The following is a 16,737-nucleotide window of genomic DNA, read 5'->3' as shown; positions in this document are numbered from 1 at the left end:
GTCAGTTGCTCACAATTCTTAAGGGGAAATTCATTTAACAAAAGACTAAAAGATTTCAAGTGGGAAAAAAAAAAAACCTCAAGGCAAATTTATAGAAAATCTATAGAAAATAGAAAAACCACCTCCCCTATCTCTATCTCCTAGAAAAACCACCTCCCCTATCTCTATCTCCAGTAAGACAAGTAACAATCTATATATTCAGAGATATACTGTAACTTTATGGAATGCCTTTCCACCTGTCATACCCACAAGATCCTCTCAGTAAAATATAAGTTCCTTATACAAGGTCCCTAAATGTGCTTTTGCATATCTATGGATCCCCACCATCTTTTGCAAAGGTATCTAAAATCTGCTTACGTACATCTTTCTGTAAAGACATCTGGACTTTTACTAAAAGATTCCAGAAGAACTGTATCTTCAAAAGTTATAGTGCTTCAGAATGAAAGATCTTGTTCATCCATTCCTTAAGTCTAAGAATTATTAATTTTCTAGTTCATTATCTTTATACTTAGAAAAATAGTATTTCATTTAAAATACTCTCCTAAAACATGAGTTTCATGAGCGGATATCCTAGGTAATGAATCTCTTCTTGTTGGACACTTATCTTAAAAAATATAAAGTCATTCACAATATTTTAAATAAACATTGATTGGGTGCTGGATAAAAAACTAAACTGAAGACCCTAATGCAGCAGAAAATAGTGGCTAAAAAGGACTGAGAAAGGCCTCACTGAACTTGATCAACTGTTATTAAACATCAAGTTTTCCACTCAATCATTTAATCGTATTTCTGCTTTCCTATACAGGGGCTTCCCTCATAGGTCAGTTGGTAAAGAATCCGCTTGCAATGCAGAAGACCTCAGTTCAATTCCTGGGTTGGGAAGATTCACTGGAGAAGGAATAGACTACCCACTCCAGTATTCTTGGGCTTCCCTGTATGCTTTTCAGTTTGTGCTCTGGACATAAAAGCCATGAACTAACTAGAATACTGATATCTTTAACTCACAAAGTACATCATGTGTTGAAAAGTTCTGTTAAATAGTGAATCACATTACATCCTCTATCTTGAGAGCACTATACTAACATTTAACACCACACCTAGCTCAAAAATATTAACCATAATGATTTAATGCTCTTACACCATCTTCCTGAGATTATTTAACAACAGAGTGAGTGAAGGATCAGAACAAGAACTTTCTACCTCAGCAAGTGACTTGCTTGGTTGCAAAGTAAGAATGCCATTTCTCTGACCCTTAATAAACCCTTAGCATATGCAATCAAAATGTTTATTTTAAAAAACTATTCTTTAAAGTCACTGAGAAACATTATCAAGTTCCTATTAGTGAGAAGCATTTACAAACAAATCAAGATCTGTGATGACGTATGCCCAGATGGACATTGAACTCTGGCTATACTGCATGCAAGACAGTATATACACACGCAGAACCTGAAAGCTTTCAGAATGACAAAAACACAATTACAGCACCTAACGTTTATTAAATGCTTAAGTGCCAGTTATTGTGTTAAGTCTTTTAGATGCATTAAACTGTTTAGCTGAACTTCACAACTGCCCTATGAGGCTGATCTATCATGCCCATTTTACATCTTGGGAAATGGTCTTTTAAAAAATCTTAAGATGTATAACTTGCCCAAGATCAGTTACTAAGTGGCAAAAGCAGCACTCCAACACAGCACTGCCTGACCACAGACCGATGTGTGCTTTTTGATGACTAAATATTTTACCTACTCAAATTAAGAATCCACAAAAAAGCATAAGCCTTATTGACAGTGGACCAGTAGTATTATCTATGTATCTCCTGCTCTATTTTGTATTCATATGGTAGGAACTTGAAGACAGCTAAATAAAGGATAACACACTCTACTACAAAATAACTTCAAGGAGAATATGTGATTTAGGCAGTGGAAAACAGATGAAATACTTTGATGAATGATATGTATAACAACAGAAAAGTAACTCAAAGGAGCTCTCATAAATAAAAGGCTTATTTTAAAATAAACAGTATGATTGGGATTGGGAACACGTGTACACCTGTGGCGGATGCATGTTGATGTATGGCAAAACCAATACAATATTGTAAAGTAAAAAAAAAAAAAAAGAATAAATAAATAAAATAAACAGTATGAACCCATGAAGATTCCCATCCAAGAGTTATCAGTGATGAACACTAAAAACTAAACATCTTACCTCTTAACTAAATGTTTAATCAAATAAGAACACTGAAGATGCAGGTAACTTTTTTATTGAGGCACAACAAGGCATTATAATTTGCCTGAACGTGAGGCAGTTAGTTTAGTAAGCTGAACATTAATACAGTTAAGGATTAAGTGCAAACAATATACATTCACAGCTTGACTAGCGAGGCTACATCACAATTTATAAAGTGCCAGATTAGTGCTAATTGTCATTCAGCTTGAAATTTTTCACCATGAGGAGGAAAACAAAAAGTAAGGATCTCCTCCTCCTCCTAGGAATGAAAACATTTTCCTTAACCAATCAGTCACAAGGGCAAGAACTACTTTTCCTTATTCCCACTAATTAGAACACCATATCCTTTCACTGTCGATTCTGTACTGACTTTCAATCTTGGTAAAGCAGATAGCCTGAAAATGTAGAATATTTCCAGCTACTTCCATAAATTGCTCCTCTGTGCAAACGTAACCATATCTGGTCTCCCTGGAAGAGCTGAAGAATTGCGTGATTGCTAGCAGTTTCGTGGTCTGGAGCACCATCATTGGCATAGGCAGATACCAAGACCTCTTCATTCTTCATGAGGTTGACATACAGTGGCACATTCACTGCCAGCTTTAGCATATGAAAAATGAAAACATAAGTGCCATTCACTGGGCAATTAAATCTACCAAGCTGAAGATCAAAAGTTTCTCCCAAGTTGTTCAGAAGAAGATCAAACACAATAGGTTGGTCTAAAGTCCCAGGGGCGAGATTAGAGGTTCTGGCTGCTGAGAAGGCAACGCGCATCTGCTGAGGCAGGGGGTACACGTGTACTGGCAGTATGGTGGCTGCTGGGTTTGTCACTGGCACATCCACAGGGGTCATGCTACGGGAGTCTCCTTGTCCAGAGTCACCACTGTTAAAGGTTTCGTTGTCTCTTTCTGGGCTGCTCACCTGAGAAGAATCACTCCACCCTGCTGTTTTATTAGCAACAGTGAGTTTCTCATAATGAAGCAGTTAGCTTTGAACACAATATTTAACATTAGTCGGCTACTGAAACACAGATAAAAATGCATTTTATAGTAAGTTTTTTAAAAAGCAATAAAGTAGAGCTACAGTATACTTTTCTAGATTTCTCTGACAATAGGTTTGTATAGTACTATTCTAAAGCCAGAAAGGACCTAGATGATTTTGTCCAGTAGCTTTATTTTTTAATATTAAGAAAATGAGGCCCCCCAAAAGTTGGATAACTTAACACTAGTTACAGCGGGCAAAGTGTAAAACCCAGATGTGAATGAACAGTCTATTCTTTATCTTTCGCCCATATTTCTGAGTTATTAATTCCTCAGTGATAAATCTCCAAGTTATTTAACAGAGAAGGACTCAAGAAAACTGAGATTACATAAAAGAAGCAACTTTTGGAACTAGACATTCAAACATTTTGTTATGGTACTAAGTTCCATAATAAATGCTTATCTTTATTTCTAAGTTAATGTGATTTCATAAAATTTTAATGTTTTCAGTAGTATACAAAAACACTGCTCAGATAGAAGGCAAAGATAATGTGAATAGTGGCTACTTTCTTAAAAGAAAAAGCTTCTTTTTTCTTGTGACAAAGTTAATCTTCATTCTTGATTTTCTCAGTTACACTGAGTCTTTTAATTGTACCTTCACATTTTAAGAAGTATTACAGTATTTTGCTTTTATTCAAGTCATGGCGTCTTAACCACTGTTTATTCCTATCTGTCAATGTACTAAGGGGCACTAGAGTATCTAGGAGTGCCCATTATTCCACAACCACCATCCTGAAACAGCACCCAAAACTATACCAAGTTGGTATAGTGAATATGCACCTAAGGTTAAATTATGCTCTGGTGCCAAGCAAATTTAAAAAATACACAACACCCACATACACTTAAGAGTGACGAATGATCTCCACAGCCTTTCTAGTAGTCCAGTATATCTCCCTTGGGTCTACAGAACTGCATTTAAGCAAACCAAAAACCTCAAAAGATAAATGTTGAAAACAACATACTTTGGGGAGAACTTGACAGAGAATAAAGAAAGATCTAGAGGTACGTTTTGGGTAAATAAATTCCTCAGTTAATTATCCTTACCTCTCGAATTTGCCCGAGGACCAGCAGATGTCCCTCCTCGCTTGTAACACTGCTGGAAATTATCCTAAAATGAACACATAGTATTTACCTCAGCACAAAAAAATGCAAAATAGTTACTAGCAAATAAATCTGTAAGACTAAGTCCTCTGAGCTTTTGATCTGGCCTTCTCCAACAACCAACCAAAGGGGCTCAGATGACACCAAGAAAAACAAAATAAGGGTCATAGTAACATATATCTTCATCTGTTAATTAACCTGACAGGTTAGATATGTTAACACTTGCAAAAACAGGAAAGCATTTAGATAACACTACATAAAAGACACAATACTAGGTTATGAGGGAAATTCAGAAATATGGCCTGGTCCTCTGTGCCTCATCTCAATACAAAAGGACATAATAAAGCAAAAATACAGACTAATTCAGTCTCTCTATTTATAAACCAAAGGGTGATGACAACTATTAACTGTGTTAAGGGTTTTGTTTTGACAGGGAAATTGGTAAGAATTATAACACATGAACATATTATTTCCTGGAATCCTTACCAAAAAATGTCCAAAAGACAACATTTCAAACTGACTCCTAAGTATGATAAAAGCCCCCCGTACAAGTCATGAAAAGAATAATTAACAGTGTCATTAATTATTAACGTGTAATAAAAAGTTTCAATAGGACAAGAAAATACATAATAAAAATAATATTCCTACCCCAAACTCCTCATCCTCTTCCCAAGAACACTACTATCATTGATATCTTATGTTTCCTCAATAAGAAAGCGAAAACAGCACCAAAAAATACTAGAATACTGGTACTGAGAACACATGTGCTATTATTGAAGTTAGTTTTAGTCAACATATTCTCTTCACACACAGTATTGACAATCAAGTAATAATAGTATTTGAATCCTTGATACATGCCTGGCATTTTCATACAAAGCACTTATGTCCATCACTTCATTTAATCCTAAGACTCTCTCAGAGTAATCCTCAACACTTCAGATATAAGTAACTCAAACTGATGAGTCTCCATCTAAAAGATAAGGAACTATGGAGAAGGAAATGGCAACCCACTCCAGTACTCTTGCCTGGAAAATCCCATAGATGGAGAAGCCTGGTAGGCTACAGTCCATGGGGGTCACAAAGAGTCAGACACGACTGAGTGACTTAAAAAAAAAAAAAAAAGATTAAGGAACTAGAGCTCAAAAAGTTTATATAACATGTCAAAGATCACACAATGAGAGGAGTGGTGAGATCCGGGGTCAAACTCAAGTCATTCAGGTGACATGGTGTGTTCTCCAAAGTGTGTTCTTCAATACTGCCTCTGTACAGACATCGATCTTACCTCATGTAACTGTAAGCGCTTCAAGTATAGATCCTTTGTATATTAACAACAGAACTCAGTAAAATGCCACATATATAACTGAAGGCTTGTAAAGCTTCAAAACTTAAAATGCTAATGTAGTATAAATTCATATCCAGGTATAATCAGAGATAAGGAGTTTCCAAGGACTGTTAAAGTGGAAAGTCTAACATCTTCCTATCAATCTTTTACCACATACAGTGAAGAATATCTGAACTATTCAAATAAAGAATTAACCAAAAAATTAAACTTTTAACAAAAAGACTTTCTTATACTTGATTATCTAGAAAAGCTAAACTGTAGGCAATATAGTAAAGCCTATGGGCTATGGAGTTAAACTTGCATATAATTTCTACCATTTATTTGCTGAATGTCCTTATACAAGTTACTTGTTTCTGAACTCCAGTTTCCCTTATAGAGTGGTGAAGTAAATGAGTTAATGCAAATTTAATCAAGACCGTAACACTTCCTGTGCTTCCCTAGTGGCTCACACGGTAAACAATCTGCCTGCAATGGAGAAGGCCCAGGTTCGATCCCTGAGTCAGGAAGATCCCCTGGAGGAAGAAATGACTATCCACTCTTGGATAGTGGAGATCTTGCCTGGAGAATCCCATGGACGGAGGAGCCTGGCAGGCTATAGTCCATGGGGTTGCAAAGAGTCAGACACGACTCAGCAACTAATACACTTAAGACCTCCTAAGTTCCATGTAACAGGCAGTTGTCATGTATCCTACTTGGGTTATTAGAAAAGCTCCCAACTCAACTCTCCATAGTAGTAAAAGACTCTGCTATAGGTTAATCACTAGCTTCACATCAACTGCACTTCACATCAATTGTTCAATTATGACAATTATTCTTACCCTTTGGGAATAAGGTGTTCCAGGATACTCTCTAGCTTGGAACTGTAGCTGGCTATAATTTCCATTGGAAATTGAAGGAGGTCCTCTATAATTATCAAAACCTAGTAAATAAACAACTTACATTAAAATTATGGGCAAAATTACACTAATTTAAATAGTCTGTTCTATACCACTTAAAAAGTTAAACTGATCTTATAAAGCCATCACTAGATTTATGCCTTAAGAAAACTCTTTATTTCCACAATAAAACACACATTTATAAAAATATCACAGACTTCAAATAAGCCAACTGTAGAATTTTACTATTGCTGGGATACAGATGGGGTTGGGAAAGGATGGTGGTTAAAGCCTTGGTCTAGCATACTTTTGCCAATATCATGTAGTGACTAGAATATTTGGAACTATATCTAACTTAAAAGAGTATCATTATTATACTCTCAAAGTTATCATCTGTGGTATACTCTGACAAAAAAACTAGGAAATGGGCATTGTCTTAACTATAACATGTTTTGAGCCAGCCAGGTCCATTAACAAAAGAAAGAAATTATTCAAATATGAAAACCAAAATTAATTCCTGGAAAAAACAAAATGTTCAACCTTTTACTTCAGTAAGTCACAGGATCAATCTGTTTTTCATACAAAAAGTTCCTCTGTTATAGACAAAAGATATATTAGAAATAATCTATTTTGCAGAAATAGGGAATTCTCTACTACATTATAAACAGAAACAACAAAAAGGAACAAGGTAAAGTAAAAACAGCTTGAGTCAAGTAAATATATAGACAAAATAATTCAGTATAATTAAATTTTATTCAGAGCATACCTTTATAACCACCAGGGGACCGATACGAATTGGTTAGTAATCTCCCACCACGAGTACATCCTCTAACAGATCCCCGGCTATTGACAAATGGTTGAGAGGGTCTGGGAAATACATTCGTCTGTGCTGGGTAAAAGGCAAGGCTACCATTGCTTACTTGAATAGTTCCATCGGGAAAACTTGCTGCTTAAGGAAACAGTTTTAGAGTCCAAGAGTTAAACGGTAATAAAAATTTAATATTCTTTACACTTAGAAGTCAGTGTAGAGCAAACCTTTAATACAACTTTCTCCCTTTTAAAAAAAAATAGGTGCCATAGATATGGCATGTGTATATATAGAGATGTTTAAGTAATAAAATATTATTCAGCCCTAGAAAGAAAATTCTGACACACTCTACAATATAACATGGATAAATCTTGAAGACATTATGGTAAATGGAATAGGTCAGTTACAAAAGAACAGATATTGTATGATTCCATTTATATAAGATAAGTACTTAGAGCAAATTCATAGAGTAGAATGCTGGCTGCCAGGGGCTGGAAGGAAAGGGAAATGGGGAGTTATGTTAAATAGAGAAGATGAAAAATTTCTAGAGATGAATGGTGGTGTGGGCCACACAACAACTTGGATTGTTTAATGCCATAAAACCTATACACTTAAAAAATGTGTAAAATGATGAATTTTATGTTATGTATATTTTTACCACAAAGGAAAAATAAAGGCTAAATATTTCACCTCATGGAGAAAAAGAAAGTGAACTTTTATTAATACTTTAATTGAAAAGGCATATGACAAACAATATCCTTTATGTACATCGCCCGTCCTATGTTTTCACAGCACAGGTTTTGAGAAAAGAAGGAGATATCTGTGGCTAGGTCCAGGGATTTACATTCACCACCCCTTGCAATTAACCAAGTACTCAGAATGCTCAATTTGTTTGCTTAGGCTTAAGTTTTAGAAAACCCAACAGGGGTCTGAAATACCAACATTAAAAATCTACAAATGCTTCTTATGATTGGGAAATGACTACAAAGTTGCCTACTCTTTCATGTACCTATTATAATAGCATGAAAGACCAAAAGGGCCTCCCATCTCTAAGCAAAGAGTGGAATAAGCATAATAAGTTAAATATGTATCTTCACATTAATCAATGCTCTATTTCAAGAGAGAAGAAAAGAGAAATGGTCAGATAGCCATCTCTCTGTGATAACACAGAGTTAACAATGATTTCAAAGCCTTCATAAAAGCAGCTGGATAGTGTCTTATGCACCTCTACCACTGCTGATGGTAATCAAAGCAATCAGATTTTTAAAAAGCCTACTCCAAGGTTAAATCAGCCATCTAAGTCCTACCTCTACAAACGTTAAAAGTAACAGGTGAACTTAACTAAAGAAATGACAAGGCATTAAGCATTTCTCAGCACTTGAACAGGAGAAAAGATAATGCTTACTAGTCAGGAAAGAACTGCTCAAATGTCACTACAGACTTGCTTTCCATTTAATTAGCTCTCATCTAAGTCTTCAAAATATACACAAAGATCTTACCAGTGTCTTGAGAAAGGACAGTCTGTTCTACATGTATAGCTGGCAGTTGGCACTGGGGTGGTGTTTGTGTACTTGCTGTAGTAAAACTTTGATTGTAGCCAGGTGAATAAGGGGATTCTTTTATTTCTTGTTCTTTCCGTGGAGGCAGAGGTGCATTAACATTAAATACCTTAAAAGACAGAGTACACTGAGTCACTTGCAAAGTTTCATAGAAAATAATGAGGGATGACATTCGGCAAAACTCTGCAACATTCAAAAACTTCTGTCTGATGAGCGAAGGACTTGAACAGACATTTCTTCAAAGACAATAAATGGCCAATAAGCACATGAAAAGATGCCCAACATCATTAGCCGCTAGACAAAAAAATAAATCAAAACCACAATGAGATACCACTTCATACCCATTAGGACAACTATTACTTAAACACAAACAAAACAAAAAAACAGAAAATCTAAGTATAACTGAGGGTGGGGTAAAATTACAATCCTCATGCAACGCTGATAGGAACGTCAAGTGGTACAGCCGACTGTAGAGAACAGTATGGTGGTTCTTCAAAGAGCTAAATGTAGAATTAGCGTATGATCCGGCAACTCCCCTTCTAGGCATACACCCAAAGAGCTGAAAGCAGAGATTCAAAGAGAGATGTGCACACCTATGTGCACAGTATTATTCATAAGAGCTAAAAGGTGGAAACAGCCAAGTGTCCATCAGCAGATGAAGGGTAAACAGAATGTGATATATGCATACAATGGAATGTTATTTCACCATAAAAAAGAATGAAATTCTGATCCATGCTACAACAGGGATGGATGAACCTTGAAAATACTATGCTAACTGAAATAAACCAGGTAGAAAAAGGACAAATATCATGAGTCCACTTATATGAGGTACCTAAAAATAGGCAAACTCATAGAGACAAAGTAGAATACAAGTTACCAGGGGCTAGGGAGAAGAAGGGGATAATGAAAAAGTTCTGGAAAAAAACAGTGGTGATGGCTGTACAACACTGTGGATGTACTTAATGCCACAGAATTATACATTTTAAAATGGTTAAAACAGTAAATTTTATGCACATTTTACTACAGTAAAAAAAAAATTCCTATTTGATTTCTGACAGAAGTTAAATCAAGTTCAAAAACTAACTCTCCTGATATTACATTATCATAATGCTGCTTATTGAGAATAAAAACTTCATAGGGGAAGAGGGTACTTTTTCAGAAACCGAGGATGAATGAAAAAAACCTGTAAATTCAGTACTGAATTTCTACCACTTGGCAGGACAGTGATTTGACCAGACTCTGGTCACTGAGTATAATAAAGCACTTTTGTTATTCTTGAGCCCCCTTATCCTGCTCCATTTTTCCTCAATACAGATATGATACAATATATATATATGAGTATTTTTCTCTCTAGCCTTCCCACCTCCATAATAAAGTATAAGCTTCTTAAGCACAAAGACCCATCTATTCTCCATTGTTACAACCCAGGAATTGTTGAACAGTGCCTGGCTTTGTAACTACCTGTTTGTTGAATAAATGAGTAAATGAACAAATAAGAACCAGTCTGTACTACTGAATAGGAACCAAACAGGTAGAGAAGACAGACCGGCATGAGCAAAAGAAGTATTTGTGATAAGAATGTACAGGGCAAGTCCAAGGGACTAGGCTGGCAAGTTATACCAGGCTTCAAAAGTTACTGAGTGTCAGGTAAAGACATTCAATTTCATTTAATAATGGAACAATATTTGCTTTTAATTAGGAATAAGAAAAACTTAATAAAACCAATGTAGCTTGGATTTTTGTTTTTTTACTAAAAAAAAACTGTGTAGGATGGATTGACAGGCATAGAGGGAAAGCAAGGACACTGAGCTTTTTCTAGGTGGCCAAGCAGGAGTAAGAAGATTAGTGAATTCACGTGTCTGAATTCACCAGCCCATCTCCCTGCCTTGTTTCTGCTTCCCACTGCCATTCCACTGGCCTCATCTCACTACTGTCACTCACAAGGACATGAAGTGGGACATTAAGCACCATCAGGAAGAGTACTTATTGGCTAAGACTTTGCGTTCTTCTAAAGAAGTTTTATATTTATTCTAAGTTTAGAGAATAAATATACAAACTTAGTTGTAATATAATCTTAAGAAGTTTTAAACTACAGCTTGTAGAAAGAAAGAAAGTGAACTTGCTCAGTTATGTCCGACTCTTTGCAACCCCATGGACAGTAGCCTGCACCAGGCTCCTCCATCCATGGGACTGTCTAGGCAAGAGTACTGGAGGGGGTTGCCATTTCCTTCTCCAGGGAATCTTCCCGACCCAGGGATTGAACCCAGGTCTCCTGCATTGTAGACAGACGCTTTACCATCTGAGCCACGAGGGAAGTAGATTGTAATTCAAAATACCATACAAGTCTTGAACAATTCTCCAAAACCCAGCATGAGATAAATGAAGATGAAATCAAATGAAAGTTTCAACAATAAGAGAACACACAAGTATGTGTCCTGTATTTCAGGGTATTGATGCCTTGGAATACCAGAACTGTGATATTAGTAATTGTTAGTATTATTAAGCTATTTATAGAAAATTGTTTCCCACTTACATTTCATTTCTTTAATATGGGTGGTCTCAGCTTTGCCTATCACTAATTTTCAGAAGGGTAAATGCCCTGACAAAATATTCATTCAAAATTATTGAGGCTTTGGATTTAACACTCTTCCCTCCACAAACAATATTTCCATTGAACAAACACAAATTCTATCAGTCCAAATAAGAATAATAGAAAAGGCAAACTTTTTCACATAGTACCCAATATTAAAGAAACAGTAGCTTTTTAAATGGAATAATGAACTGCAATCATCATTCATGTTTTATACTCACTGTCTGCATGGCTTGAAAGGGTGCTGTGTTAATGGTTACTGAACTACTACTTGCTGGAGGTGACTGGAAGCCCTGTTCAGAGCCCTTTGACATGGGAGGATTTGGAGAAGCTAGTGAAGACGGTTGCTTGCTTGGGGAAACTGCTGCCTAGGGAGGAGAAATGCAGTGTCAGCCAATCACCTGCCATACAACAAGCAGTTAACTTACACTAAACCCCAGGATGGCATAAGTCAGCAAGTCCTATAGGATGACATTTGGACATAGGAATGCAAAAGAATAGCTTTTGCTTACAATTTCAAATCTCAATTGCTGAGCATGCACACTAGTATTTGCTTTGCACAGCTTGCTGACTAAGTGAGAATCTTACTATTAATCAGTCTAAGAGACGAGGGGTTGAACTTTTTATGAGGACCTAGTCCCTTTCAAACCCTGTAATATTTTCTAGTTCAGAATCTAATATTATTCCAAACTTATACAGAAGAATTAGGTTTAACAAAAACCCTGGGTGAGTTGCTTAGTCAGTGTTAACTTTTTTCTGTTTCAAAGTCTTAGTAGTGGATTCCTTAGTCAGCTGCCTTTAAAAAGAAAACCAAACCTGAGCTAATGTAAATAACTCTTAACTAAGGGAATTAGCAACTCCTTGATACAACAGATTATAAAGCCAAATACTTAAAAGATAGGAAAAAAACAATCCCAATGAGGTAATGAAGCAGACAGGTGTGACTCATTAGGTAGCGAACACTTAATTTAAATTTAGACCAAATCAACATCATACAAACTATTTTCTTATATAATGAATACATATTCTTATATAATAGTTAACCAAGAAATAATAATAAAACCTGAGTTGCTAAATTAATTTTAAAAATCTACCTATCATGCTATATCTATCTCAAGGATTTGCTCAAACATAGTAAAAACTATCAAAAGCACAAACATAATACTGTCAAAATGCTTTGACAAAATTAGCCGAAAAGAGAATGGAACTCATTCTGACTGAGTCAGTGCTAATATTAACACTATAAAGTTATTGAGTCTTCAGTTATATGTATAAAAGATTTTTCTCCTAAGGAGTCCTTCAATATAAATATAATGAGAAACTTGAACTAATCGTTAATCCTACCCCTACCTAGAAATTTTCATTCTTCTGACATTAGCATTTCAGATGTAATTTATTGTACCTGAAAAGGCAATACACTTGCCTTTTCAGTCTATTTAATACACTATTACGTCTATTTATATGGTAAAGTCACAATAAAGTTAAAGTTACCTGTGTAAGTTCCAGGACTACAACATCAATAAAAAGCAAACATTAGTAAAGTATAAATGTTTAGTCATTAAGTTGATCATGCCTGTAATTCACATGTTAAGCTGGTTCTGCTATTCTTCAAGTCAGAAATGAAATTAAGACAATTGGTCTCTTATTACCTCAGGAGTCTCTGAGGTCATAAACTCTGTTTCAGATCCTGAAGAAGCCTGATCAGTAGTAACCAAGCAAGCATTTGAGCTACAAGTAACTGGAGAAGAAGCAGCCTAGACACAGGAAGATATAAAAAATTGTAAAAGGCACAATTTGTTCACTTTATATTACATGGGCCCTGACCTTCCCAACACATTACTCTCACTGAACACTCAGCAGTGCCAATTGCTATGCTTAACACTTTAATACATATTAATATATTTACTCCTAACAATAACCCTGTGCAATAGGTACAACTATTCCCATTTTATTCATAATCAGGCAGAAGCAAAGAAAGTTAAATAATTTACCCAAGATCATTCTAAAATTAAGGGGTAGAGCTGAGATTCAAATCCAAGCAGCCAGCTACACTGCCTTTCCAGGCCTAGTCACCGAAGCTACACATCTAATCCCATCCTCATTTATCAAGATTCTTGGCCCTGGAAATCTGGGGCCAGATTTTCCATCAGGCACTCAACAGCAAGCTCCCTGGGCAAAGAGCCCAGGGTACATTAACGCTCTGAGCATGGGTCTGCCAGAATCATGACAACTATCTTTTACTCTAAGTGCTCTCAGTGTCTTAAAGGAGTAGGAAGAAGTATAAATAAAAAGGATAAACTCGATATAAATCACAATGGCACCAATATCCCAACAAAAATTAAAGCTAATATGTATAAAATAAAAATTGGGAGAAGGCATATAGGAACTAAGTCTGACAACTGTAACCAATAAAAAAAAAACTATGAAAGCAGCTAGGAAGGAATTCTATGGCATAACAGGTATTGGAATATAACAGAAATCCATAAAATTCTAGCAATCACAAGGTCCGAAGTGTCAGTGAATCCACTCCTTTTATCTAAATGCTTCAATTCAGTTCTCAGAAGCCCAAGTAATACATGGGTTACCCAATGCTAACAGAGCAGTTATGTTTCAGTCATCTTCTCCAAGAGTTCATCATGATATGCTGCTGCTTCTTGGGAAGGAGATGGGGACCAGGTTTAAAAAGTCTCATGGAAAAGGGCTTATGAAAAAAATTTTGAAATCCTTTAGAGCATTTTATATATTTAAATAGGTATAATTTAGATCTGACCAAACTATTATAAAACAGGAGTGTTTTAAACCTAGGCCTTGCTTCTGGCCTCCTCTTTAAAACAATGAGACAACCACCCAAAATAAATGCTATTGGCTGTTGTGGGAACACAACTAAGTTAACTGCCAAAAAATTCACAGATACTAAGTTAAGGCAATTTGGCACACCTCATAGTTAAGCTTTAAGAGACTCTGAATTTTAGTTAAGAGGTTAACAAAGAAGATAAGCATTCTTTACATTAGTATTTATTGAGAAGTTAAGGCAGTTTTTGCTTCCAAGTTATTGCTCTTTAAGTAGACCAGCTAGAGTTCGTTTTAAGTATTTCTGAGTAAGCATGATGATGGAGGCCAGTGGTTCCAAAAAATCAACGTGCAGATTCACCCAAGGAGCAGACTAAAAACATAGATGAACAGACAACACCCCTGGAAATGCCAACCTTACAGGTCTAAGGTGGTAACTAACAATATAGTCCTCTCTCAGTTATCCACAGGGACTGGTTCCAGGACTCGCTGTGCTACCAAAATTGAGAGATGCTCAGACCCTACAGTCGACCCTCCATACCTGTGGTCCCGCACCTTCAGATTAAACCAACCTCAGATATGTAGTATTGTATGGACTTAGTGGGAGAAAAAAACACATATAAGAGGACCTGAGCAGGTCAAACTTATATTGTTCAAGGGTCAGCTGTATGTATTTTTATTAAAGTGACCAAATGATTCTGATGCAGCCACCCCAGAGGCATACCTGTGAGAACAATTTGACTAGACTACTGGTTTATCAAAAAAAAAAAAAAATCTTAACTTATTGACTGAAAGCCTCATACAGAATCTAATAGAACAGATAACATGGAATTCTTTAGCTAAAGCAGGGAGTGGGGTGAGGGACTAACCATGAATTAAGAAAAATTCATTTCTTTCTTTAGACTCTTTACTATGCCAATATACTAAGTAACTTAGGTAGCTTAAACAGCAAAGTAAGATTCCCAGAGTACCTCTGAATTCTTCAGGCTTGCTCTTTCCTTACTAAAATTTCCTTCTTTGTTGTAACAGATGACTTGCCCATGTTCATTAGGGAATTTTTTGAGGACCAATTTTACTTGATCTAAAAAACTAGATATCCTTAAAACATTTTCAATAATTTAGTTAGGAATATTAGAATCAGTGAGTCTGACCGTTCATACCAACGCAAGACTTTCTCCTGGAAAAGTAAATGAAAGATGAATCTGAAGAAGTTACCTGTAATGGCTCTTGAAGAAAATCACTTTGATTGGATAGATTCTGTTCTGTAGATGCTGTAGAGAGTGAAATCAACAGTAAACTACTGAGGGAAGAGAAAACTTTATGCATTAAAAACTGGATGGAAACTAAAGTTTATATTTTATAAAACCAAGCAGTAGCTAGAAGAACTGGGTCTCAAGTCCCTTCTATTAGAGCTTTAAAAAGTTAGAGAGGATTATAGAGAAAAAGCATCCTAGTTCCATTTGTGGTATTTAATAATGTTTTATGGTTAAATGGACAAAAGCAGCATTTCAAGTCTTCTAAAAGAAAAGAACTGTGACTTTTTAAAAACCAGTGCTGTAATCTGGAAGATAAAATCTGAGCTATCATGAGCAGTAATTAGCTGATACACTATGAATTACAAGTTTCAAAATAAGTCCTTGCAGCGGTCATCTGTCTCTTCATTTTTTTCTCTTTGATCATGTAAATTAAACATACTTTTCAATTACATAGTTTCAGTTTGATTTGTTCTTGTTAATGTCTATCACTTTTATTAATTACTCTCTCTTCCTTCTCCTTACCCGACCCAGGAATTACAGCACCAGTCTTCTGGTTGGTGTATACTGCTTACTATAGCTGAACTATGGCTTTGATCATGTCATTCCACTCCTAAGATAAACTAATGCAGAACAAAAAGCCTGAAGTCTGAAGTGTCAGACCAGATTCAGATTAACCAGTGTTGGTGCAGTGTTAATCAGTTCGGTCAGTTTAGTTCAGTCACTCAGTTGTGTCCAGCTCTTTACAACCCCATGGACTACAGCACACCAGGCCTCCCTGTTCATCATCAACTCCCAGAGTTTACTCAAACTCATATCCACTAAGTTGGTGATGCCATCCAACCATCTCATCCTCTGTTGTCCCCTTCTCCTCCCACCTTCAATCTTTCCCAGCAAACGGGTCTTTTCCAATGAGTCAGTTCTTCACATCATGTGGCCAAAGTATTGAAGTTTCAGCTTCAATACCAGTCCTTTCAATGAATATTCAGGACTGATTTCCTCTGGATGGACTGGTTGGATCTCCTTGAAGTCCAAGGGACTCTCAAGAGTCTTTTCCAAAACCACAGTTCGAAAACATCAATTCTTCGGTGCTCAGCTTTCTTCACAATCCAACTCTCACATCCATACATGACTACTGGAAAAACCATAGCCTTGA

General features: G+C 36.1%; 1 protein-coding gene across 20 annotated transcripts in view; it reads right to left on the bottom strand.

Annotated features, from left to right (window-relative positions):
• Positions 1–2,244: 2,244 nt before the first annotated feature.
• The window catches only part of CAPRIN2 (caprin family member 2), a 42,469-nt gene continuing 27,976 nt past the window's right edge, over positions 2,245–16,737 (bottom strand). For 5 of the 20 annotated variants that reach the window (XM_070789882.1, XM_070789884.1, XM_070789871.1 and 2 more), the window contains 8 exons: positions 15,544–15,599; positions 13,188–13,292; positions 11,760–11,906; positions 8,889–9,057; positions 7,348–7,530; positions 6,525–6,625; positions 4,308–4,371; positions 2,245–3,167 (listed from right to left, as the gene is read on the bottom strand). In XM_070789882.1, coding sequence (XP_070645983.1) covers positions 2,599–3,167; positions 4,308–4,371; positions 6,525–6,625; positions 7,348–7,530; positions 8,889–9,057; positions 11,760–11,906; positions 13,188–13,292; positions 15,544–15,599 — 1,394 coding nt within the window. In that variant the 3' untranslated portion in view covers positions 2,245–2,598. Of the gene's footprint in view, positions 3,212–4,307; positions 4,372–6,524; positions 6,626–7,347; positions 7,531–8,888; positions 9,058–11,759; positions 11,907–13,187; positions 13,293–15,543; positions 15,600–16,737 lie in introns of all 20 variants that reach the window. The other 15 variants (XM_070789874.1, XM_070789880.1, XM_070789885.1 and 12 more) reach the window with 11 other exon arrangements.

Source organism: Bos indicus, chromosome 5, assembly GCF_029378745.1.
Source record: "Bos indicus isolate NIAB-ARS_2022 breed Sahiwal x Tharparkar chromosome 5, NIAB-ARS_B.indTharparkar_mat_pri_1.0, whole genome shotgun sequence".
In the NCBI taxonomy this organism is placed as follows: Eukaryota; Metazoa; Chordata; class Mammalia; order Artiodactyla; family Bovidae; genus Bos; species Bos indicus.
The sequence above is the reverse complement of the archived record's forward strand: the minus strand, read 5'-3'. Positions and strand labels throughout refer to the sequence as shown.